General features: G+C 41.9%; 4 protein-coding genes across 5 annotated transcripts; 2 read left to right on the forward strand and 2 right to left on the reverse strand.

Annotated features, from left to right (window-relative positions):
* Positions 1–974: 974 nt before the first annotated feature.
* LOC146687756 (zona pellucida sperm-binding protein 3-like) lies at positions 975–4,164 on the forward strand. The gene is made up of 8 exons (XM_085439619.1): positions 975–1,483; positions 1,607–1,722; positions 1,802–1,905; positions 2,071–2,245; positions 2,362–2,479; positions 3,160–3,245; positions 3,454–3,722; positions 3,900–4,164. The coding sequence occupies exons 1-8, from the start codon at positions 1,073–1,075 to the stop codon at positions 3,995–3,997; spliced, it is 1,377 nt and encodes a 458-aa protein (XP_085295745.1). The 5' UTR covers positions 975–1,072; the 3' UTR covers positions 3,998–4,164.
* Positions 4,165–8,255: 4,091 nt separating this feature from the next.
* Positions 8,256–10,906, reverse strand: arl14 (ADP-ribosylation factor-like 14). Its single transcript, XM_085439314.1, has one exon. It carries the CDS (start codon positions 9,109–9,111, stop codon positions 8,509–8,511), a length of 603 nt encoding a protein of 200 aa, XP_085295440.1. The 5' UTR covers positions 9,112–10,906; the 3' UTR covers positions 8,256–8,508.
* Positions 10,907–11,422: 516 nt separating this feature from the next.
* ppm1la (protein phosphatase, Mg2+/Mn2+ dependent, 1La) lies at positions 11,423–21,058 on the reverse strand. Its single transcript, XM_085439083.1, has 4 exons — positions 20,143–21,058; positions 16,126–16,300; positions 14,526–14,687; positions 11,423–14,330 (listed from the first exon to the last, which is right to left on the reverse strand). The coding sequence occupies exons 1-4, from the start codon at positions 20,539–20,541 to the stop codon at positions 13,975–13,977; spliced, it is 1,092 nt and encodes a 363-aa protein (XP_085295209.1). The 5' UTR covers positions 20,542–21,058; the 3' UTR covers positions 11,423–13,974.
* Positions 21,059–24,197: 3,139 nt separating this feature from the next.
* Positions 24,198–26,491, forward strand: otol1a (otolin 1a). 2 transcript variants are annotated; one of them, XM_085439950.1, is made up of 5 exons: positions 24,198–24,256; positions 24,340–24,818; positions 24,906–24,995; positions 25,143–25,214; positions 25,361–26,491. In XM_085439950.1, the coding sequence occupies exons 2-5, from the start codon at positions 24,362–24,364 to the stop codon at positions 26,236–26,238; spliced, it is 1,497 nt and encodes a 498-aa protein (XP_085296076.1). In that variant the 5' UTR covers positions 24,198–24,256; positions 24,340–24,361; the 3' UTR covers positions 26,239–26,491. The 2 variants fall into 2 exon arrangements, with proteins under 2 accessions (XP_085296076.1, XP_085296077.1); XM_085439951.1 differs by having other exon boundaries at positions 24,340–24,800.
* The last annotated feature ends 424 nt before the right edge of the window (positions 26,492–26,915 follow it).

Genomic DNA, 26,915 nt, shown 5'->3' on the forward strand with positions numbered 1-26,915 from the left:
TTAATCAGGTCAATGCCCTAAAGTGCCACCTGAAAGTTACACAGGTTAATTGTGGGAACGATGGTTTGAAAGCAGAGGTAAGGCGAACTGTTTATTCATAAAACCGAACTGAAAATGAAATATAACTTTGTTTCCGTCCGCATCCCTTCCCTGTTCGTTTGAATTGTCACAGCTGACATTTGTGGCTTATGAGGCTGAGAAAAGAGGTGCGACATTTTTGCCACAGAAACATGTGAGGTAGACAAAAAAAAACCATTTAAAAAGGGGAAAAAAGGATCACAATCAGGCACAGAAGATAGAATGAGATGGAGGTCCAAATACATGTGATAACATGATAGGAAAGAAAGCACCACACAAGCAGAAAATACCTTGTTAATTCATTTAATACTATGTAAATGTATGTAGTTTCATCAGTATAGACTTAAAAGTGTTTATGATGGGGCAACCTGAATGTAGACTAAGGGGGAAAACCCAGGTTAAAGAAGCCCCACCTGCTTCCCCTTCTAGTTTATAAATGTAATTTTTTTTTTTGTTTAGTTGGCAGGTTCAGTTGGAATTAAATCAGACTATTTTTTTATTTACTTTAGGTAGTTATTAAGTAATGTCATTTCACGAACATCCCAGTAGAGCTGACGTAATAAATTGGTACTAAAATCGTGAGGCTCAAGACAAACTTCAGTGCAAAAACAGTCACTTCTAAACAGAGGAATGAAGTCATCATTACATCATCCAATCCCTGTCGACAAACTGACTTTAAGCTGTTTTAGTGCCACCTGGTGGAAAATATATACAATAGCATTTATATTTTCTAAACGACCACACAATCGAAATGAATAAAATTATGCCGAAAACAAGGTTTTCACTTGTTGCACTTTAGTTAAACTTGTTGTTTAGCAAAAAATCACTTTTGTGTCGTCACGTTTCAAGTAACGGGCACGCATGCTCAGTGAAACGGTTATAATCAGTCAAACCAGGTGTGTTGGAGAGCAATCACTTACAGCGGTGGTGCTTTTTCTTTCAGAGGCTGTGTTGTCGGGGGACTTATCACTCCTTCCAAAAATCTGACTAAAGCATGGACTGTTACCTGCACGGCCTCGTTTCTTGGTGCTTTATCATTTTGTATTCCGTTTGCGCATTGGCACAAAGCAGCCGGTTAGTTCACAGCAGCGAGTCAAGCGTGGCAAACTCCTTGAGCCAGGGTGGGACATATGGCCGCATCCAGCCTCAGTTTGGTGCGGTAAAACAGAAACCGAGCACGGAGCACCGGGAGCGCCCTCGTCCGGTCACGGTAAATTGCCAACCGGATGCCATGGAGGTCGTGGTGCAGGCTGACATGTTTGACACAGGCCTACAGGTGGACGGCGGACATCTGAGACTCGGCTCAGTTTCCGCGGGTGAGGAGAGAGTATGCGGAGCAGTCCCATCGGGAGAGGCGGAGTTCACCATCCGGGCCCAGCTGGTGGATTGTGGAACAAAGCTCTCAGTAAGCACTGCTAGTTCTCTGGAGCGTGGCTCAGTCACTGCTGTGTTCTGGTCAAAAGTTTCTCCTTTTACAAAACAAAATGAAGTGTGAGTTGCAGACTAAAATGTTAACATTTTCTTTCAGTCCACAAAAGAGAAGCTTATCTATGCCAATGTGCTCGTCTACTCACCTGAGCCCTCATCTGATGGTTTGCTTAGGCTGGGTGGAGCTGCTATTCCAGTTGAATGTCATTACAAAAAGTATGCCTATGCACATGAACAGAAGTTTGCAGTGTGCTGTGGCAATCTGTGTGTCTGTGTGAAATCTGTCTGTTTCCAGGAAGTATTCTGTAGGTGGCATTTCCCTGCATCCCACCTGGGTTCCACTTGTTGCAACAGCTTCAGCAGAAGACCAGATAGACTTTCATCTGCTTCTCATGACCGGTATTACAAGGATGACAGCCATGAAACATTGTTCTGCTGTTGCTAAGAGTCATACTTAATGTCATCACACAAAGATTCATCTTTAAAATGCCATCACAGGTTTTAGGAATATTCATTAGAGGCTTACAAGTACTTTTATTTTTTTTAATTGTTGCCATCTTGCAGATGATTGGACGTTTCAGAGGGGGTCTTATACATATTTCCTTGGTGACTCGGTTCATTTTGAAGTCTCTGCTGTTATTGGTAACCACATGCCCCTGCGAGTGTACATTGACCATTGTGTTGGCACAGCAACTCCTGATGCAGACGTAGCATTAAGATATGATTTTGTTGAGCATGGGTGAGTTCTACTACTAAATCTTTAATTCTCAATAAAGTGGTCTATATTTCCAGTAAAACTCATATCATGTCATAGGCTTTCATTTTTAAATTGTCTTTATTTTTTTTACATAACAGATGTCTTACTGATGCTTACCTGACAAACTCCAGCTCGCGTTTTCTGCCAAGAACTGAGGAACACAAGCTCAGATTCCAGCTAGAAGCCTTCATTTTTTACCAATCACCCAGCAACCAGGTTGACAGTAAATAATGGCTTTCCACAGTACATATGTTCAATATGAGACCTGTGTGTTTTACTGTAATATACAGTTGGACCCATAATTTGTCAAATCAAACATGCTATTTTTGTAGTTTTGCTTCTTTACAACACCACAGTGGATTTTTAAATCAATGTGCCATTGAAAGCTTTCGACTCTAATTCAAGGGTTTCACCCAAATTTTTGCATTGTTGTTTAAGAATAACAATAATTTTATATGTAGTTGCACACTTGGCCAACAGGCAGTGCTCTCTCTTTGTTTTTATGAAAAATGGAGACCTCATATCTGAAGCTGATTTAAATTGTTGAGTTTGTATTTGATCTTTTCACTAGAAGTTTAAATATAAGGGCCAAAGAAATGTCTGTGCATATGAAGGTAGCCATCATTGGGCCATGTCTTTGGACAGATGAAACAAAGAAACTATTCTTATCTTGTGCATATATGGGAGAAGAACAAAAATGGGTTTAGTCAAATGCTGCAAAACCGATCAGTGCTTCACAGTGGAAATGGGATAATGACCTAAAGCATACTGTAGAAGCTACTCAAGAGTTTCTCAGAGCAAAGAAGTGGGATGGCTGTTCTGCAGTGGTGTCCTTAGTGACTTAATCTCAACTGTCTTTGGCCAAATTATGTCCCTAACTCTTGTCTCATTCACAGGTTTATATAACCTGCCATGTAAAGGCTGTTCCAGCCACAATGACTGCCACCTCACAAAACCGGGCCTGCTCTTTAACTGAGAACAGGTACCAAAATCATGTCATTTTTATGTGCAGCAATGGTTAGTTGCCCATTTGTGCTACCATGTTATCAGAAAATAAGTCATGATGGACAAAATCAAAACGATGTCTCTAAAATCACTAAAATCTAAAAGTACAATATATTTAGTTTGTTATATCAGATTTCACAGATGGGTAATTTTATTTTACACATGTAAAATTTCACATTATCCAGGTGGCGTTCAGTCGACGGGAATGATGAGGCATGTAGGAGCTGTAATATTGCCCACCAGGTTGAAACTCAGTCCACCCAACCTCCTAAAACTACTATGAATGCCAAAGCAGGGCCCACCTTGTCTTCACTGGAAGGTTTAGTCCAGAACAGTCCCAAACATCATCCAGCAACTTATGTCCGTTTCCGTCCAAGATTACACCAGCGCAGGCACACAAAACATGAGCAATCCTCTGCTAAATTAATGAAGGGAGGAACAGACTATGTAGCACGTGAGTACAATCTTAAATCAGTGGGTTTCTGCTATTAAACACCTTTTCATTAAAATTGGATTGCTGTTGAACTTGTATTTCAGAGATTTAATAATTAAACCTTGAGTGGAGCTCAAAGAAACCTGAGTGAGACACTGTGATCTGTAATTTATTTTTATTTTTTCCCTGTTTTTACAGGGAGCCTCCAGCTGGGACCCTTAACTGTGCTGCCATTCAGTCACCTCATCACAAGTTTAGCAGACCCAAAAACAGTAGTTTCAAACAAGACCACCTGAGACTCGGGAGGCTTTACTGGAGAGTGAGGGTTAAAATAAAGATTTCTCTGCTGACTTTACAAACATGTTGTGGATGCTGTACACAAACCCCATGAATGTAGCTCATCCTGTGCACTAGAACACAATCAGGCCCGTTACATTTTTCAAATAAAGTTTTGTCTCAACTTCTCCAGCCATTTAAGTGTGCTGCTTGCCGTCAGTTTCTTTAAATTATGTATTTTGTACCTCAAATAACTCTTTGCTATAGACAACAAACATGAACAAATCCACAACATCCTGTAATTTTCAGTCTGAACTTGATATGGAGCTAGCAAATAATTTAATTAGCATCGGGTTTTTAAGCACTCAAGCTCATTAGCCCCGAGCAACAGAAGTGGATGTCAAAATGATGCATTACTTGTGTACTTGAACGCAAACAATGCATCCTTTTGCCAGCTGTAAAGATTCATCTAACATGCCAACCATTATCAATTAAGAAGATATGCAGACATGCTATTAGAGAGCGCTTCCTTCCATTACTACCCTCAGCCTACTCATGTAACCACATTATTGTCACAATGAGGGGTATTTGATGCAATATAAAATCCTGGCTTTTCAGATATATCCAGTAACGCATTAGTCACAGCTCCCTGGAGAGATGGATTACTGAAACTGTTGCATCTTTGTCTTCTAAATTTTTATTCATAAAAGAGCAGCTTTACACTTTATCAGTAAATATGTTTAATAAACATTAGAAAGCAGAGGTGGGACCAAGTCATTGTTTTGCAAGTCTCAAGTAAGTCTCAAGTCAAGTCTCAAGTAATGTCAGGCAAGTCAGAGTCGAGTCTCAAGTCACTGGTCTAAAAGTCCGAGTCAAGTCACAAGTCTGAAACTTTGAATTTCAAGTCCTTTCCAGTCTTTAAAAAAAAACAACGAAAAAATAATGTTGCAGTTATGCTAAATGTAAATATTAGACCATGTAATTTTAAAATCTGTGTTTTTCTCAACACATGACAAAATAGTGAACTTAGAAAATATACACAAATTGTGAAATTGCACCTCTTTAAAATGCAGCTCAATTAAACCTAGCTCCAAGAATAATTTTCACCGACAGTTCTGAGATAAGCTGCATGTTATTCTTGGATGCGGTTGTAGGACCAGCTTTAAAATCGCATGACAAAAATATCATACACATTAAAAAAAACTGTATCACCAACGTAGCCTGGACAACATTTGCTAGTTAGATGAAGTCAGCTATCTCATCGTAGCATATTTATATGCATATTTATAATCATACGGTTCTTGGAGTGAGTGCATACACTCATGAAGTTTAGTAACTTCAGGTCACTGCAACAAGCCCAGGTACAGTTTACCGACGGATGGGTAGTGGTAGTAGTGGGATGGGTAGTAGTGGAAATAATTTCTGGTACCCATCACAGAAATGTAGCAGTGACAATAATACTGTATGCTGTAATCGTACTGGGCAATTAGTGATACAAAAAACCTGTTTTATCCTGTGAATAAAAGTATATGTTTTTGTCAATGTACCATAATAACAGAAGCGAAACGCAATATTGTGTCAGGACAATTCACTATTTATGCACAATAAATAAAGGAGCATAGCGCGACAATTTCTGTTCAGCGCCAGACTTGCTTGTGACCTATATCACCAATTATGTTAAGAAAAATGACGCATTAACTACTAAAAAACACTGACCTTCGTGTAAATGCTTGGAGCAGACTAACCTGTGAGCTGGAGGGTTCTGGGACGTTATATTTGATCATTGAATGGCTGCAATCCAGGCCATCCGTAGGGTCTTTGTTACTTCGGAAACATGGCTCGAACAATTTCTCTTCAACGACGTAATCCGATAACAACCGATCTCTTTACCCGTCGGCTTCCCGTGGCTGTCATGCGACCGGCTATTGCAGTTAATAATACAACAGCTTCTTGACATTTTTGTGTTTCTTTTTATCGCTGTATAACTGATTTTAATTGAAAGCCTGCGTGCGCTAGTACCGCTTGCCACGAGTTCCCAGAATCCTTTGCGGTTCTACCCGTGAATGACGTCACATTTTCAATCTCTATATAATATGCATGTTAAATTTTATATTTGGGGTAAAATATCAAGTCTTTTCAAGTAAACCGGTTCAAGTCCAATTCAAGTCCCAAGTCATTGGTGTAAAAGTCCAAGTCAAGTCACAAGTCTTAGAACATTATTTCAAGTCAAGTCTAAAGTCATAAAATTAATGACTCGAGTCTGACTCGAGTCCAAGTCATGTGACTCGAGTCCACACCTCTTTTAGAAAGTGTCACTTCTGTGCTTTTGTGTAGCAGCCTTTTAGGGTTTTAGCAAACACCTTCCAAGAGCAGCACTTCCCTAGTAGCACTTATTTCATCATGTACGGATCATCTTAAATGGACGTCCGCTGAACATTGCGGCCTTTTAAGGGGGTGGCCTGGCTTGACCCCTTGATGTACACAAAGTGGTATTAATATTGCAAATGGAATTTTTTTTTTTGTGCTCGTGCCAAGTGGAGCATTTATGCTCTTTGGATTTTGTGGTGTCAGCATCTCGGACAGCGCCCCTTGTTGTTGTCCTCGGTGGGCGTGATGAGCGCTGTCCGCGGTGCTGAAACAGTCTGCACGGGCCACTTTGTTTTCAGCGTCCCCTCCCATCTCCGTGATTAATTGCCATTCTTCAGCCTTTCTGACACGACTTGTCGATTTCCCGGGCGCCTGTTTACTTGCATATCAGATGAACAAGCCACTATATGTATGCTGTTTACGAGTTGCTGTACCAATAAACCTGCTAAGTGCATAACAAATCAGGAGCGCACTGAAGTAGCACTTAGGAGTTCAGTGCCACTGCTTTATTAGCATATTCATGCGTTGCAGGGGTTACAGATGCAGTCCAGATCTCTGCCTGATCGTTTTCAGTCGGGGAATGCTTACAGTTTATCGTCTGCCGATTGGTACTGTTAATACGTAGACTTAAGATTGTTGATTACCCACCCTGGTCCGTCGTTTTATCCATGCTCTGGGGATGCGGTGAGTGGATAATGCTCTGCGTCAGTGTTTCAGTCCGGGCATTTGCGTCGTCTCGCCTGCATCCTGTTTCAGGGCTTTAGCTGTTGTCTCTCACTGGGTTGTTTTATCCCGTTGAACACATCGGCGATGTTTTCCCTCAGAAACCAACTGCTGGCGTTGTTCACTACTTGCCTTTTTGTTCACACGGTTGTTGATTGCAGCCGGAGATGCGGAGACGTCCTTTGCAGAAATGATCAGATATGCTGCACGCAGGGAAACAACACTTCTGTTGTCACCTGTTGCCCGGAGTTGGTGAACTATACGTACTACAGCATCGCCATGGTCACCCGAAAACTTTCTGGAATACTTATTCTGCTGCTTCTCTTCGCGTTGGGATACTTTGTCCAGAGGGTGCTGTGTTCAAGATCAAGGCAGGACATCCCACCTCAAAATGGACAGCCAGCGGCCACCACATCGCAAGAAATGCTTATGGAGAGCTGTACACCGGACAGCTCGGCGGATCCAGCTGCCGCTGCGCATTTGCCAACATACGATGAATGCAAACATCTGCCGACATATGAGGAGACGGTTCGGGACGGAAAGAGATCGACGACCGGAATCCTGTGACGGACAAGCTACAAGGCGCGAACACGTAGCACTATAGATTCAAGTATTCGATATTCGAGATATTTGTCACTATAGTGCGCATTTTTGGAGAAGAACGCACAAATTATCGCCAGGTGAATTTCCATACAACATGAACTGTATGCCTCTGGAAAATGTTTTCATCCAATTCCTCCATTTCTTCCAAAAAAAAGTGTGTCCAAGTGAGTGTTCAGGTCTAGCTTAATTTTCTGCTAAATACTCTCAGCACTGAGGCTCGATTTATTATCATATCGCATCTAATGCTTCATAGATTCGATGTGATATGATATAACAAAGATAAAGAAAACAAAAAACAAGTATCTGCTCTTTAATCAGCCAGACTCTAATACAGCCTATGAATACAGTCAGCATTTACCACATTTAGATTGTTTTTGCAGACTAGCCATTTAGAAAGCGAAAAGCTAATCAGTGGATTATCAGCATCTATCATTTCTTACATAAGTGAAGTGAAACACTAGCCAAAGGAGACTGTTTACAGCCGAGAGTCAGCGCAACGCAACTAAATCATCCAAACCTATTTGCACTTGTCTTTGTTGCGCTTTTCCCCTGGGTTGACGATGCTGTCAGTGAGATACACGACTGTGAGATAACAGAATTGCGTTTAATAATTAAAAGGAGATACGGATATGCAGTTTCTAAACGCACACCTAATAAACAGCTTACCTGTTTATATGATTAGTGCATGTCTCCGTGGGCGTAAGAATCATAGAAATGTAACCAAAACATGGCATTTCTTTAAATACGATTTATTGTTGATATAAAGGAATTAAAGCAGAAGGTAGTGTCAGAGCTCATTCGTCATATTGTCAAATAACACATTGCTTATAAATAAATGTTAATGTTTGGTGTTTGTTCTGAGGTAGTGCACTGTATCCTTGATATTGTCTTTCACTGCACCGGGCTCTGACGGAAGTTTGACCACTTGGACCACTCGTTTAAAGGCCTCCTCAACTCCAAATCCCGTCGACGCAGAGCATGGCTGAACGAAACAATCCCGCTCCTGGCAGATCTTTCTCATATTGAATCTGTCCTTCATTTCAGTGACATTCAGCGCGCCGTCGACGTCCTGTTTGTTGGCGAGAAGAATCAGCGGACGGCCCCGGAGCTCATCATTTCTCAGAGTTCTTTCCAGCTCCCTTTGCGCCTCGTTCAGGCGCTCCTGGTCGGCACTGTCCACAACGAACACGATAGCTCCAGCGTTCTGGTAGAAATTCGGCCAGTGGTCGCGCATGTTCCCTTGACCGCCGACATCCCAGATGGTTATAGCTATTTTTCTCCTGTTCTTTCTGGCCTCGAGCATTTCCACGTTGAAGCCGATGGTAGGGACGGTGCTGACACTAGTGTTGTGCTTCAGTTTGTAGAGGAGAGTCGATTTTCCAGCGTTGTCCAGACCCAGAAGAAGAACTTGCACTTGAGGTTTGGAAACCCATAATCCCATGGTGAAGTGCAGATACAAAGGCTGTTAACTGACGCGGGACAGTCACATCCTCCGCACTGTGCCCGTCTGACGCGGTGTTTGCTTAGTGCGTTTACCGAGGTTTAATGGATAAGCCATTAGTTCCCTGCTAAGGCACTGTGTTCTGATAAGGCGTCACACCAGAGGGCAAAGTTTCCCGTTCCCCAGTTACACTTTTATTGGTCATGTATTCCATCACTTTATGTTTGTTATCCGAAGATATCAGGCTGACTAATGTGCATTCGTAAAAGTGTCAAAAGCGCACTGAGAACAAAACCGGGTACTCAAACACTTAAATATTAAAAACTAAATAATAGCCAATTGCACCAAACCAGTTAAAGTTAAAAAGGACCGTAGTGGAAGGTGCCTTAGTGACTGGGATGCCTCAAACTGTTACAACATTTCGAAATTTGAATGACATGTCCAATCACGGAATTAAATAAGTGATACGTAAATTAATAAATAAATAAATAAAACGTCGAAGCTCTTCCTGTTTGCATACACACAGTTCTTGTATTCGAACAAATTTCTACACGGGCTTGTCAGCCATGTTAAATATGAGATGGATGTTTCAACGCTGACATGCACATTAAAAAAATCAACTCAGATTCCAGTGCTTCTAGAAAACCAGAAGCAGCCAAACATCATAAACTTGAGGTCACGTCACGCACAACTTGCTTTTACCCCTTGTGGACATTCCGTCCTAAATCAAGGTCACTCCATCACATCCAAAATGCCATCGTTATTTTAAAATATTGTATTTTAATACTCGTGTATGTTGTATAGCACATACACGCGTAATTATAAACAGAAATAAAAGTCAAATAATTTTTAAAAAAGGAAAGTGGACAAAATCAATAATGGTTGGTCAGCCATTGGTAGGGTGCAGGTTTTACCATGACACCATCGACCAAAGCATTACAGCCAGGCCCCTTCCCTTTGTTTACTCTGCTTCACATCATTCAGAATAATAGAGCACCCAAAGACATAGACTCGGTGGCTAATCACCTCCCCTCACCATCCCCCTCTCAGTCTAACACTGAACATGTAAACAGAATAAAGAAACATCCGTTCATCTCAATGATCCGTCCAGCCAAATCCTCGGTAAGGAGAAGGTCGATTGAATCCACCTCACTGCATTGCGGGCGGGCACAGTGGAGGCTCACCTCACAGCAGGAAGATAAATCAACAACATCTGCTACTCTGTAAGATGCTCAACTGATTCCACTGATTAAATCATTTGTATTTCAGTTTTTTGTATCAAGATCTGGACCATTTCTCCTCCGGCTTCACCCACACCCCGCCGGTTGGGTTATCCATCACGTACACCAGTCCTCCGGTGTCACGGCTACGCAGGGGCCAAGAGTCGAGTTCTGATTTCTGCCTTGTCCGGGGGGAAGAGTGAAGACAGGCCGACTGATTGGTCACCCTCTTCTGAAAGCGGACAACTGAGCCTGGGGTAGAGCATGTGTCCGCTTTCTGGCACATGTCCGCTGCGCCATCGCTCTGAAAAATCGCACGGGCTTCAATGGAAGATTTGGAGCCATGCTGTCCCATGTTGTTTGGAACTTCGAGAAGATTCCTAAAAACGATCTAAGGGGGGGGTTTTTTAAGCCAGAAGTGGTGTATTTCTGCTTGTTAGTGAATCTCACGTGTCTTCCACGCGCACTGATCTCTCGTATAGCATGCCAAATTTAAATAAACAGCGGCAAAGCGTTCCCGTAAAGCCGATGAGTGACGCTGTTGATTTTTATAGTTATTAGACCACACTGGTCTTAGGAATTTGGATGAAGTCGTGTGGAGGCTATTCTGAGTTTGGCCACCTGGTGCAGAGTGTCACTGAACTTGACATCGCTGAGCTTCAAGGCTGAAGACTGCGGTGTTGAGTTACCTTGCAGACGGCAGCTCTGAGAGTGAGAGAGCTATTTGTGGTCTGGGAGAAGCATCCCAGAAACGCTCGGGTCACGTGTTTTCCCTCAATCTTAGTGTGACCTCACCCTCCTAGCCTTTGTGACTGTTGTTAGCTAGATTCTTTAAAAGAAATGTCTTGAGGTAAACATATGAGAAGCTGTTTGCATCTCCCCAAAATCTATATTTGCAACGGAAGGCACTTAAGACTGGAGTGCTCCAGTGGAGCTCTCCAACAGACCTGGCAGCAGGTGATGTGCATTGCATTTAATATATGATAAAATGTGGAAAGAATAAACACATCCAAATTGATCATACCTGTCATGAGATGATGGAGATGAAAACGGTTGATATATTTCAGAGGAAAGAGTTTAATGCTTACAACTTTCTCACGTTAAAATCACGGGTATTTGTTTTATTGTAAACTTCTGCTCATGTACAGAAGGACAAAACTGAAAATACATCATACTGGTTTGGCAATCTGCCTGAGACATCCAAAAAACATAACAATAAATAAGGCATTGGGTAAACTGTTAAAATAAAAGAAAGAAAACAAAAGGAACAAAACTCCCCTCTCTCGACTGATGAAGTCATGATACACAGTGGTAAAAGGTGAATTTAAAACAGCAGTAAATCAAGCACGGTTTACGGTAACTTTCCTTGACAGACTGCGTCATTGACACCAGTTGTATTGCTTCGGGAGCATATCGTATTTCTAATCACAAGCATTCTGGCTGCAGCTGTACAGTTCGTGATGCGACATCGTTTAGTCTTTCAGTCTTTCGTGGTCGAGGTGTGTCCGTTGCACCTCCTCGCTTCGTGTGCTTCGCAGGTCGAAGACAGCCACCAGTGTCCGTTGCTGCACGCCGTTGGGTCATTCGTTCGTGAACATGGTTAAGCTGAAGCACATGCCCTGATACAGACAGTGTAAGTCCACTTGAATGGAACAGTTTGCGTTTCCTCCGTAGCCTCGCAAACAGGTGAGTGTCGGGCTCGACGTAGAGTGAAACCCGCTTGCGTTGCTGAGGGTAAACAGTGTTTACGTTTGCTGATATGTAAGAATTTACCATTCCAAAAAATAAACATCTGAAAAGTGCATTTTTTTTTAGAACCATATGTATTTCTGTGGAAGTTACATGTATAAGCCACAACATTTAAACCACTGACAAGTGGAGCAAGTAACCTTGATGACATCTCACCCACTTAAACACTGCTGCAGACCAAGAATGGCCTCTCCCAGCAAGGCAACGCACTTTCAACCACTATATAAAACTGCCTACGAATAACTCCAGGGACCCCAAAATCAAGAGCCAACTGGGCATCAGATTAGAGCCACCACCGTGAAACCCACATGAGCCAAAGCATCCAGTGCCAACATCCCTGTCCCACACACCAACCTCTCAGAATTCCAGTGAATACACTCTGATGGATCAGAGGTGTTTGGCAAGGAGGATCCACACAATATTCGATAGGTGGTTATAAGATTGTGGCTCATGTGGTGTATGTGTGTGTTGTAGTTAAAGTCACATTCCACACACAAATTTCACTTTTGAGTATCACACACCTTCTACAGACTTGATAAATTTCTTTCAAAATGTTACGTTTCAGCCTTTATAGTCACTCGGTTAGGGTAATGTTGATTAAGGATTCTTCAGAGGTGAAGAAAATAACACCAGGTTTCCCAGGTGTGGATTGAAACAAGCCCCAGACTAAAAGCAAAATTAAATAAAGATCAACAGTGATTAAAGTTTATGGTTTAGGATCAGGCTTAATCCATGTCTGGGAACGAGATGTAAATGTTCAAATAGCTGAAGAAACATCTGAGTCCACTCTATTGGAGATCTTGAAGGATAAGAACCAGAACGGATTTTTTGTTGTTGTCAATTTTAATGCAATGAAACAACTGACCCTCAACATTAAAACACATTTTGAAAAAAATATGGACATTCAGATCATCTTTATGCCTATTCTAAGTTGATTAAATTGATGTGCAATATTAAAAAAAGGCTTATTTAGCATTTATTTGGTCAATGAATTATCAGATACTCCAAAATTGACTTCAGGCATCACTTTAAAAAAAGATATTTCATTTAAAGATGTTTAAAATGTGTGTCACCTAAAACGAAAATTTTCAGCTCAATAAGCCACGAGCCCTTGTCACTGCTTACCTTCTACCCCCTTCTCTTTATGTGACTGCTTAGTTTTAAAAATCTGCTGTACTGAGCATGAATTTTAAATAAATGCAAAAACAATAAATCTCCCAAAGCTTTTACCGTCACTCCTCAAGCCACAAAATAGGTGCTTAATACTCAAAAGTCATATGTGTGTATTGTCATCAGAAATTAAGTAGAGGTATGGATCCACTGGAGTCTTCTTACATTTGAGAAATTATTATTCCTGTTGGAAAGTCTAACAAATGCATACAATCAGAGAATCATCAAAATGCAGCAAGCCGGGTGGTGTTTTTGCAGATGGACAGTAATTGTTGTGCAGGCACTGGTTGAAGCCTTCTCTGAAGAAGCCTCCAGTGGACCTGTACCATTCGTGTGCGTGTGCATGTACAGTAAACAGCAGTGATGTCATCACAGTCTAATGTGTGCTGGTTTAAAAGACCCCACCCCCCTCCCCTGTGTCTGGTAGTCTTGGTACTGTACTTCAATATTTTAATCAATTCCTCATCCGTTTAGCAGATGGCTGTGAACTGTATTGAATTTAAATGCCCCTTTTCTCCATCAGGTCAAATTAAATTGAGCTTCATTTTCTCATATCATTGCATGTGTGTGTGTACATTTCTCTGTATGTGTGTGCATTAGTTAAAAGCCCAGTCGAAATCTATACTTCTCCCAGTCCTTCCGTGATGATGTACTTACTGATACATCCAGAAGATGGGAGGAAAAATATACTGATCATGACGCAAGCTTTAAACTCGACCCTCACCTACTCCCCTGCCTTGCTGTTCCCCCCTGCTCCACTTTTAAACTTCACTACCATGACGGTGATGTTATCAGGGCAGCCACGATAGAAAGACTGTAGGACGATGCTCTTGGCACCAAAGTGAGGCTCGTCCAGGCGCTCGCGGACAAAGCGCACTGCCTCCTCGTTACTGAAGGCATCCCACAGGCCATCAGAGGCCAGGATCATGAACTCTGGCTGCAGTTTGTCCAGGTCAAAGGTCATTATGTCGGGGTCGGGAATGACTACGTTAAGGTTCTTCAGTGGGTAATCCCCGAGGGAGCGGGACATAGCGAGGATTCCCTGGACTCTCCACGATCCATTAAAACTGATGAAGCCTCCTAAAAGTAAAAAGAGTAAAAATTCAAATTTAAAGTTTAAGAAATAAGTTTAATCACAACCTATTTCTAACACTGCATTAAATTTAACTCAGTGATTTCCCAGAACAGACCAACAGATGGCGACAAAGGACCCCACAGCAACAGCAGGTACACAATGCCTAAGCTTTACATTACACTCTTATACTCATTATTTACCTGCCCTCTTGATTCTCTTGCGCTCTTTAAGCTGATACGGCTTGTGGTCATGTGATAGGGCGACAGCATTCCCATCTTTGTCACACAACACACCACGCGAGTCTCCAACGTTGGCCACTGTGAGCTCTCTATCTGACAGCAGCGCCATCAGACATGTCGTTCCTGTGTGGGAAATTCAAAGAGAAGACAAAAACAAAAATCCAAACACTAATCATTAGTGATTTTTGTACTGTAACCAGCTACAAGTTAAAAAAAAAAACCTTAGAATTGTTACAGGCACATCTTTGTGATCTTATATTATCCTTTAACTTTTTTATTTTAATCACACTACAAAATATAACAAATCATTTTTATGCCAGATTAACAGTAATACTTAAAACTAGATTTTGTTTTGTTTATGCTGGCTTTTGAGAACGTAACTCATGACTTCAGATAGCTCCAAATATTTGATTAGGCAAATTTTTTTATTCCAGCTGCCCCTACTGATGCAAAACTCAAGGGATTTGTTTTGCTGCTTCGCAAACCTGTGCACCACTACACTACAGCAATGCACACAGTCGATATGTTTCAAGTATGGGGTGTTTTTTGTTGTTGTTTTTAAGATTTATTTTTTGTATTTTCCCTATATTGTACAATGTAGAGGGGTGGACAGAAAAGCAGGAAGAGGATGGGGGGATGACTTGCAGCAAACGCCACTCATCCCAGTGAGCTATAGCAGCACCTTTCCTGTAATGAATTTATTTTCACACTACCACAGAGGGCTTTCAGAGGATAAAACTTAAATTACACCTTAAAGAATATGCTCGATGACATGTATGAATGTGAGCTTTAAAATAAATAAATAAAACATAAATAAAACAGAGTTTTCCATAATAAAGTTGCTAACCTGTGAGTCAATACTAGATCAAGCTCAATTATTAAAATTAATTTTATAGAGACACCATTGTGCCAGTGGCCAGTCATTAACTGTATCTTCACTATCCTGAGGAGATGATGTGGCAGACTGTCACCAAAAAAAACAAAACATCAATGATGAAAAATAATAGTAGGTCAAAAATATGAGGAAACTGTTTCAAATGCCACCAACCGATCAATCTGAACTGTTTCTCTGAAACATCAGCGTAAATCTGGATCAGCATAGTGTTACACAACCATCTCACTCTTCTAATTCAGCCAGCGTTTCGAGTGGGCTGTAGAAGGACTCGGTCAGAGACGTAAATGTCAGGTGGGAGTACGGAGATGAGAGGGTATAAGACAGGAAATTGTGAGGATTTTCTTTCATAGGTGAGGTTCTGCAATGCAACCGAGTCCCTTAAGAGGAGAGAGCGTGAAAATGAGAGTACTCGAAAGCATCGTTCTTAACATGCCAACTTTCACGCAAACAGCCAGCTTTATTTTAAAGTGCACTAAAGGAATACTCTTGACACTTCTTGGCAAAAGTGCTTGCACAGTGTGTTTACAAGACATGTGAGACGTGCTTCCTCTATTTGTCTCATGTGGCAATTTTAGTTTCAAAGTTTCCCCCACACACACACTGACCACATATCTTTTTTTCCCCATTTCCTTCCACCCTCCTCCTCCTCCTCCTCCTCCTTCTGACCTGCTTCATCGTGGTTTGCAGAGAGCTTGTCCAGCATGTCACGATCCACAGCCAGGATGCGCTGCTCGAGAATGCTGGCGTACGAGAGAGCGCTCTCTCTTTTCTCTCTCTCAAAGGCCTGCAGCTGCTGCTTCAGGGACTCGGGCAGGTGGGCCTTCACATAGTCAGCTGCAGCCTAAGACGTCAGAAGGGGAAGAAGGGAGGCACAGAGAGGATTAGACACAGGACAGTGCCTGTGATCATAACAAATAAGTAGAAAGAAATAGCAAACAGATGTTTCCTTAAACTGGTGCTGCCCAAAACAGAGCCAAAAATAAACAAATACTGAAAAGTGGTCAGCAGTCAAACTCTTTTTATTTAATGCCTGCTAGATTTGTATATTGGATATACTGTTTATAAATGTAATGTTGATTTCTGGTGACTTTTCATATAACTTTTGGTGCCGTAATATATGGATAGATTTCATCGTGTTGAATAAATACAATGTTCCCCAGCTTTGAAAGACAGAATAAATAAGGTTATGATTCAGATTATTTTTTATGTCTCGCCAGGCAACACAACTTTAATTTAGAGGAGTGCTTTAACACCAGGTGTTCAGAGCTGAATTATTGAGCAACCTCCTCCTCTTCCAGCCCACTCCTCCACCTCCTCCCTTCACATATCTGCTTCCACCCTCGTTTTCTCCGCCAAGATTTCCATTATGCTAATGCTGTCAAATCAAATCTAAAAACGGGAGCATTTTACACCATCTTGATGTCCCTGCATTCATATTTCAGATTCACAGCTCCTACGAAACGAGGACACTTTGTGCCCTTCAGTCCACGCGCTTTCATTTTGCTCCCTTCTGACGTGATGCAGTAATAAAAAAATAATACTCGGGTTTATCAGGTTTATCCATGAGCGCAGTTGACATTTGAACCGTGATATTGCTCAAAATATTTACCATGAAGTATATGGAATGTCTAATTATGTCTAATTATCAGGAGGGACAAATCAAGTCCCTGTCTGCTTCCTGTGCTCAATGATCTATTTAATGGAGGAGAAGCACTGAGGGAGGCTGGATCAGGGAAAGAGCTTCAAGTGTAAATTTCCATTTGCAGTAAATAGCAGGAAATGCCAGACTGAGTGCAGTTACAAACCTCACGAAGGGCTCCAATATTTTACAGCCTTTACATTTAATCAGCTAATGTAAAATATCATCTAAGCCCCATTTAAAGTGAAAATACAGATTATGGATCTTGATTTCTTATTAACTGTGCTGTTTTATTAAATTCTACTTCTTCCCAGAGCCAGCATGCAGGATTGAATTTTAGTTTGTACAGCAAAGTAACGTGAAAGCCTGTTTAAGGTGTAAACTAGTCAAAGCAAATAGTCTCTTCCCCTGTAAGGCAAGTTAAAAATGAAGCAGCAGCTTGTGCTGACTTTTATATTTCAAGGCCACAATTTGTGCCTTGATAGAAAATAAAAACTGCAGAGAAAAAACACAGAATGTTTGAGGAATGTTGCGCATATTTTCAGAGCCAGGACACCCTGCACTCAGAGACGGCCTGTTCTATCTGCCCATATTTGGCTTGGCAGTATGGCTTCTTTCAATATTGGTGATGTGTGAGGGTTTGTGTGTGCTTCCAAATGCACGAAAGTGCAAAAAAAAAAAAAGATCAGCAGCAAACAAATGTCACTTCCTACAGTTTGTGCCTGCATATCATTAGCATTGAGGGTCCCACGTAGTTTGTTTTTACCAGAGCCTAGTTTTTATACTGGGAATTGTGGTTACTGTGTTTGCATGTTACAGCATGTGTTCTGTGCACTGATGCTAATGACCCTAAAGCAGCTGAGGTCGATGTCAAAGCAACCCAATACAAGTCCAAAGCCTTTGTGACTACTGATAAAAAGAAGGGGGGCAAACCTGAGTAAAACACATATAAACAAACCAGACAGAGCAACACAAATCTGACTTGTGAACTACAGAAAATAAAGGGAGCAAAGAAAAACAGTAGACACTGAGTGTGAAAAGGAGAAAGAGGGTGCAAGATCGGGAATTAGAGGAAAGAAAAATATTTGTTTACACAGTGGAAAGAGACAGAAAGGCTAAACACAGTCTGTTTGTTTACCTCCCTGTGACTGAACACATCCGGACGCCAACAGTTACAGCATTTCTGGGAGCTAACAAACTAATGCCTGTTTCCTTAAGACAGAAAATTAATTGCCTGTGTCTAATGAATCCCTTAAGATGTGCTTAAAAGAGAGGATAGACTGGATGTAATCACTAACTCTTCTGATTTACTGTTTCAGACAGTTTTAAGCAAAAATCCCAGTTTCACTGTTTCAAGTCAAATGTGAACTACAGTTTGTTTTCTTGGCCTGTTAATGATACTAAACTGGATATTTAAAAGCTCTGAAGCGAAATAAGTTAGATTAAGAAATGAAAAAACATTTTCACAACTCCTTAATTTTCAAAATAAAAATAAAAACTGATATATTTATTAAGAAAACAGTAACACTTTATAATACGTCTTAGCCCATATTTCCTCAGATTTAATGTGGAATTTGAATGAAATTTGTTCTGAAATTAGGGTGCAATTTTATTAGGTACACCAGAATAAAGGGCTAAAACTCAAGTTTTGCTTTATACGTATGCAATTTAAACTTTTTGATATGTTTTATGGTGACCCCAATGAAAGCAAGAAGCTGAAACATGAACATTAAAGCTGTTCTTAACACTACAAGTGCTGCTCGAGCTTATTTCTCATAGGGCAAGGTTAAATACTCCATAATAGGACCCAAGACCATAAAAAAGGTGCAGTTACAACATTAGACAGGAGGTTAAACCACTCTTTAACACAGCCCACACACCTTAAAGTAGAATCTATTTATTATTATTCAAGATGGGGAGTTTAAGGTACTCCACAATACAACTGCCACCTCTAAAAGTAAATTATACTTATGATGTCAGAAAGGGGTTTAGGCCACTCTACAATACAGCCCATGGCCCTAAAGGTGGGGCATATTTACATTGTAAAACTGTAAGATTAAGCTACTTCATAAAATGGCCCACAAGTACATGTAAAGTACTTCAACTTACTCACTAACCTAAAAGTACTTACAGTAGAATTGCTACCCTTTTAATCACATGTAGGTTTCTTATAAGTATTTGCAGGTAAATAAAAATTCACCCAAATTTCATCCAGTTTCAAAAATAAATGTAAAATTTCAAGTTAAATCTGGAGGAATTACAAGCCAAGTCATGGACTGTATCATAAAGTGCAACAGATAATACATGTGGAAAATATTCCAAATTAGAAATAAGATTTATGACTCAGGCTCGTTCCTATTTGCTCTACGGGAACAGCAGACCATTTTTATTGAGCATATACTGCATTTAGGGACAAAACTTCCTTTTTTCCATACTTTTATAGCTGCATGGCACTCTTATTCTTAGACGTTATCACTGAGTGAAATATGCAACAATATGTCCTGTACTGGGAGCTCTGACAGTGGTGATGGTGTGACAGATGGCGCAGGACATTTGCTCTTCAGGCAATCCTGAGAAACAACTGACCCTTGATAACACAGGGACTGGAGCACACACACACATACTACAAACCATTGTTCTTACAGACACACACACACACACACACACACACACACACACACACACACACACACACACACACACACAGCCCTTTGTGATGAAATCCAAGTCACCTTCCTGATTGGCAGTGGTGGAGGTGTTCAAACAAGGGAATACAATGCCGGAGTGGGGAGGGGGAGCTCTCTACCACCCTTGTGGAAAGTTTGTAACCTTAACTTTTGTTATTTCAAACCCTGATTGGTAGCAAATTAACCCACTCAACAAGGCTAAATTAAGAATTTATTTTAATATATATAAATGTAGCAGCATTAAATAAAACTGCACTCTAAGATACATCACGTTCTCTTTACCTGCCAAATTCACTGTGCTGCTAAAAAATAAAATAAAATAAAAGGGGCCCTCGTAACCTCTTGCTTCCAGCTTACCTCGCCACCATGACCATCAAATATCCCGAATATGGACGGGTGGCTCTTGTTGGTGATGTCGGTGAGCACTTCGAAGCGATCCTCCATGTGGTCTCTCCTCCCTTGTATGGAGTACACGGCTACGTTGTTATTCTTGAACTCCCAGGTTTTGGAGAACTCTGCATCCAGGACACTGAGGCCTCCCAGCCGGTCATTCTGCATCATCTCCGCCACTTTCCCCTTCACCATCTTCACCGCATCCCGGCTGGACTTGACGATGGTTTTGACTTCGTCCGTGTGGAAGAAATAACTCCACAGCGCCAGGCTTATGCATAACAGAAACAATGTCTCCGGCCTGAGGAGAAAATAACGCATGATCCGACCCAAAAGAGACAAGAGCGTCATTGTGTCTCCTATCATCACACGCAACCAAACTGCGGTCTGTCTCTCCCCCCGTCTGCACAATTCACTCCATCCGCTCAGCGGAACTATGAAGAAATCGATTAACTACCACTGTGTCAGAAAAAGACAAGATTTAAGCATTTGTTCGGAGCTCGGTCTGCCTGCTCCGAGCGCATTTACGCACTGTGCACAGCTTGGCTGCCAGACACCCGGCGGAAAACAGAGGACAAAAGAGAGGAGGCCACCCTCATTGGTTCAACACAACGTCTTGGTCCTATCCCCGGCTCTCTAAACAGCTGCAAGAGGATTCTCCGAGTTCAGCCGATCTCCCACAACCCATTGTAAAACGACGGATTTTCTGGGTTAGACCCACCACGCTGACAGACATAGGAGTCACCAGGGGGACGAAGTGACTGCAATATGTCCTTCTTTTTCACCGCTGACCCCGTTCCTACTGTCAGATATGTGCCGATTCAGTCTCCGCATCAACAACACATTTCACATACACACACACACACACATACACCTTCCTACTTAAGAACTGTCAAACCACCAACAGGGAGCGCGAACAATATCGGAAATCCGAATGTGTGTTTAACGAAGCAAAATAGTAGAAGAGGCAGGAGCTGCGAGCAATGCGGCCAAATCAGGTGCTTTATGTTGAAAGACCAGCGGAAACGGTTTATTCACAGCGAGAAACTTCACGTCCACTCGTTCCTCAAATGCAGTCGGCACTGACGAGACTGCGCAGCCGCAAACTCAGGCCATGCGCAAGCAGAACGCTGGACAAATGGTGGTGACTGCGGAATCGGATGATGAGGTCATCTAGTGTAACACATCACAGTCATAATCTAGATAGCGGCATTTTCACTTCGTATGACTTAAAATACTGTGTGATGATGTGATGTTTTATGGGGCTGCTGACTGTTATGGAGAACATTTAACGAGGCCCAAAATAAAAATGCAGCAGAATAGAAAACAGACATAAATTAGTCCCAATACTCACGCAACAGTATTTAAAAGTAGATAAAATTATGTGGTCGTTTCAAAACAGGCAGCTTTTGGCCCTAAACTAATGGGAGGCGATGTCTTTATGTTTTACAGCAGTGGTTGAAAAATGCCACCTCCTGGTGGCAGTTTAAGGTATAACATTCACTGCTAATTCTATAATTTACATTCTTGGAGTCAAATGATGGAGGGGGGGGGGGGGGGGGCACATAAAGTTGTAAAGGGACAATTCCAGGCAGAGAAATCATACCAATTAAAAGCTTTAAATTTGGATTAATCACTCAATTAGACCTATTGGCACCGAATGTCAGTCCAGATCTTGTGTTATTTGCATACCTAATCCTTTCCCCCCTATTTCCTCTCCTTAAGAATGCCTTCTTGACAACTACCACTGAGACTATTTCTGATCAGGCTTTGATGAACAGTAGATGGATCAATTGCAGGGCCCGATGCATGTCTCAGATCAGCATTTTAACAGACTCTTGTTTAAAGTTTTTATCCCTCAAGGTTGTACAGAACGTATAGATAATAAAGCAGGATATGCTCAGTGGCGGCGGGAGCTCAGGAAGACCTCCGCTCAGTCTGACACCATCAAGTGCCTTTATTCTTTATCTTGGTTATATTTCTTCAGCAAACGGGCCTTCATCTGGGTGAAAACACGGTCCATGAACACACTGAATCTCTGCTCCTTAAGGGGTCTTCGACATGTGGTGTTCCAGAAGTAGAAAACTTCCACTCAGGGTGAGAGTGGAAAATTCCACCAGTAAATCTTCAACAATAGGAGGAGTCCTCAGTAACCTGGCAGATGCAAGAGCTCAAATTCAATCCAAGTCAGACAAAAGAAAAGACAACAGTGAAATCAACTAATGATAACATATATGCATCTTCAAAGGGACAATTTTTAGTGGCCTGTATTTTACAAATCCAAAAAGGTTCATTTTGGTTAAGACTTCTTTGTCTAGTACCTCTCCGTACTGAAAGAATAATGTGGTTAATTCAAGCCCCTTATAGTGTAGAAGGATTATTGTTATGAAAGTCCAGGTAGTGCTTAGCCATGGGGTAAATAATGTTACCTGTGCGTATGGCATATTCGTGTTCTGCTAACCTATACAACCATCTTTTTATTCTATCAATGTAAAAAAACACTTTGCAGCTGGGACACTGGCCTAAAGATTAAAAATGAGGTTTTAAAATTAAAATGGTTTATAGTAAACTCATTTTGTGAAGCAGAATCAACAAATGTCACACTTTGTACTACATTTAAGCAACGATTGCAATGAGCTTTAGGTTAAATACAACAATTCTTTGAGAATAAACTTATATAATTTCCATATGAAAGTGCCTTGAAGTTTTTGGATATCTTAGTGTACATGTATTCCTTCCAAAGACCATCTAAAATGGGAGTGTTCTGAGTTCAGGAAGCCTTCCTTCTTAAAACAATTTGAAATATGTTAGGCCTTCAAACTGTGTTGTCTTTGGCATTTTGTGTAGATTCAACTAAATAAATGGGAACACATTATGTGTTTTTGTGACAGGCTGCTGGTAACAAACTTTTATTATATAGACACACAACACCGGCTCATCCCTTAAGTTAAGTGCCTTTCTTATGCTTGAGCGATTCAAAGGTCAGTGTAAGGTGGCTAAAATAGTAGAGTTCAAGGACTCCACTGTAAATTAGTGTAAAAGCAGCCAATGCCAAAAGAAAAAGTTTGAAAAACCTTCAGAAAGCTGAGAGAATTATTGCTCAAGATCATTTTAAAACATTACGAGAAAGTCTGGCTGCTTGGAAGCAATTTTTTTTCTTTTCAGATTAAGGAGCATGCTTAATCAGACCTAACCCCCGAGTTGTGCTTTTGTTTCAATCTTACAGCAAATTATTTCATATAAAATATATTTCAGTCATAAAATTTGCCAGGATGTCTACTAATGACCTCCTCCTTTTTATTTATTCATTTAATTTATTATTTTACTTTACTGGGAAAGTCCTCACTGATCAACTATTTCTAAATATCCAAATCTCTCATGAGTTCATTTCAGAAACTGAAATGACATCCAGCACAACTTTCGAGAGATGTGAAGCTCGGTTCACTGGTGCCAGGTTTCTGTGAGGTGTACTTGATTTACTGGGTTTACTTTTAGATCAAGGAGATGACTAGTTAGATTACTGGTGCCTGTTTTAGGACACTGATCCTTGTCCCACTGTATCTGGTGATCTGTTTGCTTTGAGGTGCTGCCAAATGGTGTAGTGAGTTGACAACTCTCACTTGGTACTGCACTTGGTAACTCTCATATGAAACGGTATTCATTACCAACAACGTGTATGTTTTTGTGTATAAACAGTCAGTGTATGCAGGCATGTTCTTTGACTGTGTATCTGTCTTTGTAACTTTATATTGTCTCCTGTTTCTGTACAAAGCAAGCATGTGTGTGAGCAACACCTAGGCAGGTTGCACACTCCTGGGCCCTGGATTCATATCCAATATCACAAAGACATAAACTCTTGCCTTGTACAACAATCTGCTTTAGTTCGCATCCCTCAGGAGTCATGTAATCTGTTGCTGCCAGCCCACCAGCCACCCAATAACCCCAGAGTTTTCTGTCCCTTGTTCTGTCATTGGCTTAGAGGCACATAAGCTGGAGAACCAGGGCAATAAAAGGAAGGAAGAAAAACTGCACCGACCACTTGTTCTGAGGGACGGAGTGAAGAATCAAGTGTCATCAACAGGTAAGATGCCCTCTGTGCTATTTGTCTGTGATGCAAGATAAATGATCAGCGCTTCACCCGTTTTGCCTGAATTCTTCCATTAGATTATTGTGCCCAGCCGTCAATATGCCACCCCTTCGGGCTGTTGTGCTGACCACTCTCTGCATGGTCCTCATGGCCATGCTGGCAGCTGGTGCCAGAACCACACGCTGGCCCAAACCCCAGAGCACCAAGAAGCCACCTCGAGCTGGCGCCAGCGGTGATGGAGGTGGACGATTTGGACGAACCACGACAACGACCCCATCCCCTACAAGCAGCCTGAACACTGAAGAAACAACTGACATTATGATGGATGCATATTCCCTGCCCTCTACAGATAGCACGACATACTCCATTGACACATACCCCACTGAATTTCACACTGATGCTATAGTGCCCCCTGGGAACATCCTTTCAAACTTTACCCTTGACTACAACGAATGCTTCTTCAACTTCTGTGAGTGCTGTCCACCAGAAAAAGGTCCCGTAGGGCCTATGGGAGAAAGAGGGCCAACGGGGCCACCAGGTGAGAAGGGCATTCCAGGTGAGACGGATTTTAACTTTTTTTATTGTAAGGGAAATTACAGTTTAAGTCAAAGATTTTATTCTTTTTACTCGCGTGTGTTGTCAGGGTTGCCAGGAGAGAAGGGAGAAACAGGGCCCAGAGGACCTCCCGGACCAGCAGGATTACCTGGAGCCAATGGACTCAATGGCGACATAGGTACAACGAGGCTTGACAGCAGGAGAGTTCTTGAATGTCTAAGGGTTTCTCTCTCTGTGTCTCTCTCTCCTTTTGTGCGAAGCGCTGTTTTGTATAAGTACTTTTTGGATGTCATTTTCTACGCTTTATTTATCAAAACTGCTGCAGGTGAAAAAGGTGATCCAGGACCTGCAGGTCTACCTGGTACCCCTGGTATGCCAGGAAAACCTGGAGAAAAGGGTGTGTAGTTTCCTGTAAGAACCTGGCTACACATGTGCAAAAGTCATGATTTATAGTTATTGTTTCTCAAAGTGCATTGAGGTACATAATAACATATTTTCATTCAAACCTTTCTTCCTAAATAAACATAAACCCTCCACACACAGGTGATCCAGGCCCCAAAGGAGAGAAAGGTGAACGTGGCTTCCCTGGTCTAAAAGGGGACCCAGGAGAAAGAGGAGAGCCTGGCCTGAATGGGACTAAAGGCATCCCTGGCCCAGAGGGGCTGATGGGGCCCCCAGGGATTCCTGGGTCAAAGGGTCAGAAAGGTGAACAAGGGCAGCCGAGTGAGTGTTTGCCAGGTGAGAAAGGAGAGAAAGGTGATCATGGACCCCCAGGTCTAAGAGGTGAGATGGGCCCCCCAGGCCTGAATGGAGCTGACGGTGCACAGGGAGAACGGGGGGAGCCAGGGCCTCCAGGAGGGAAGGGTGATACTGGACCCAGAGGCCTCCCAGGTGGGAGGGGACTGGCAGGGTTGAGGGGAGAGAAGGGGCCTAAAGGTCCTCGTGGGCCTCGGGGTCCCAAAGGACCTCCGGGTCAGAGTGCCGTTCAGGTTCGATCTGCCTTCAGTGTAGGTTTGTTCCCCAGCCGCTCCTTCCCTCCGCCGGGCCTGCCTGTGAAGTTTGATAAGGTGTTTTACAATGGGGAAGGACACTGGGACCCGGCACTCAATAAGTTCAACGTCACATACCCCGGGGTCTACCTATTCAGCTATCACATCACTGTGCGCAACCGGCCTGTGCGTGCAGCCCTGGTGGTTAATGGAATGCGGAAGCTACGGACAAGAGACTCTCTGTATGGCCAAGACATCGATCAGGCATCTAATCTCGCGCTGTTGCAGTTGAACGAAGGTGACCAGGTGTGGCTGGAGACACTGAGAGACTGGAATGGAGTTTACTCCAGCAGTGAAGATGACAGCACGTTCTCTGGCTTCTTACTTTACCCAGACATAAAGACCAAACCTACTGAGCTGACAAACCTCTGAATGCATCCTTGACTGAGCTCTGATTTGAGCCTCTCGCAGACTCTGCGACTTTCAGCCTTTTGCACTGCTCTGTCATTTTAATGTGATTCAGCTAAGCACTGCTGCTCAGTATCTGCTAGCTCCCATGCTAATCAAACCAAATGCTTTACTTGCCTTGCTGTACCTGGAGACGGGTGAGGCCCAATTAATCTTCTGTATGCAACATTTCAGCTCTTTGTAACACTGCATTAAAATTGACTCTGCTTGAAACTGATGACCCTTGGGTTGTATTTACACAGAAACAGCTTATACACTCATTTAAAAGCTATTTGCCATTGCAAAGAGAAGGGAAAAGCTCAACGCCAGTGAACCATTTGTATTACTTGGACATAATTTAAATAAATGACGTATTGCATTTGTTTCCCACTAGAGGGCGCAAGGTGTTCAATTTTTGGACAGAAGCTCTGGAGATTAATACACAAAGACAGTAGGCTAGAAAAACATAATGGTCCCACAAATATTTCAGGTAAAGATTGAAAGTGATACCTCTGTCGTGATGTTATTGAAAAAACTGCACACTACGGCAACGATATACGACAAGGAGAAAAAGGCAAGTCCGGATGATTCACTGGAACGCAGAAAGTAATATGATTTAAAAACCACATTATATATACATGTATGTACACATATATAATTGA

Source organism: Copadichromis virginalis, linkage group LG18, assembly GCF_057382275.1.
Source record: "Copadichromis virginalis isolate Kocher_CV1m ecotype Utaka linkage group LG18, C_Virginalis_male_GT1.1, whole genome shotgun sequence".
Taxonomy (NCBI): domain Eukaryota; kingdom Metazoa; phylum Chordata; class Actinopteri; order Cichliformes; family Cichlidae; genus Copadichromis; species Copadichromis virginalis.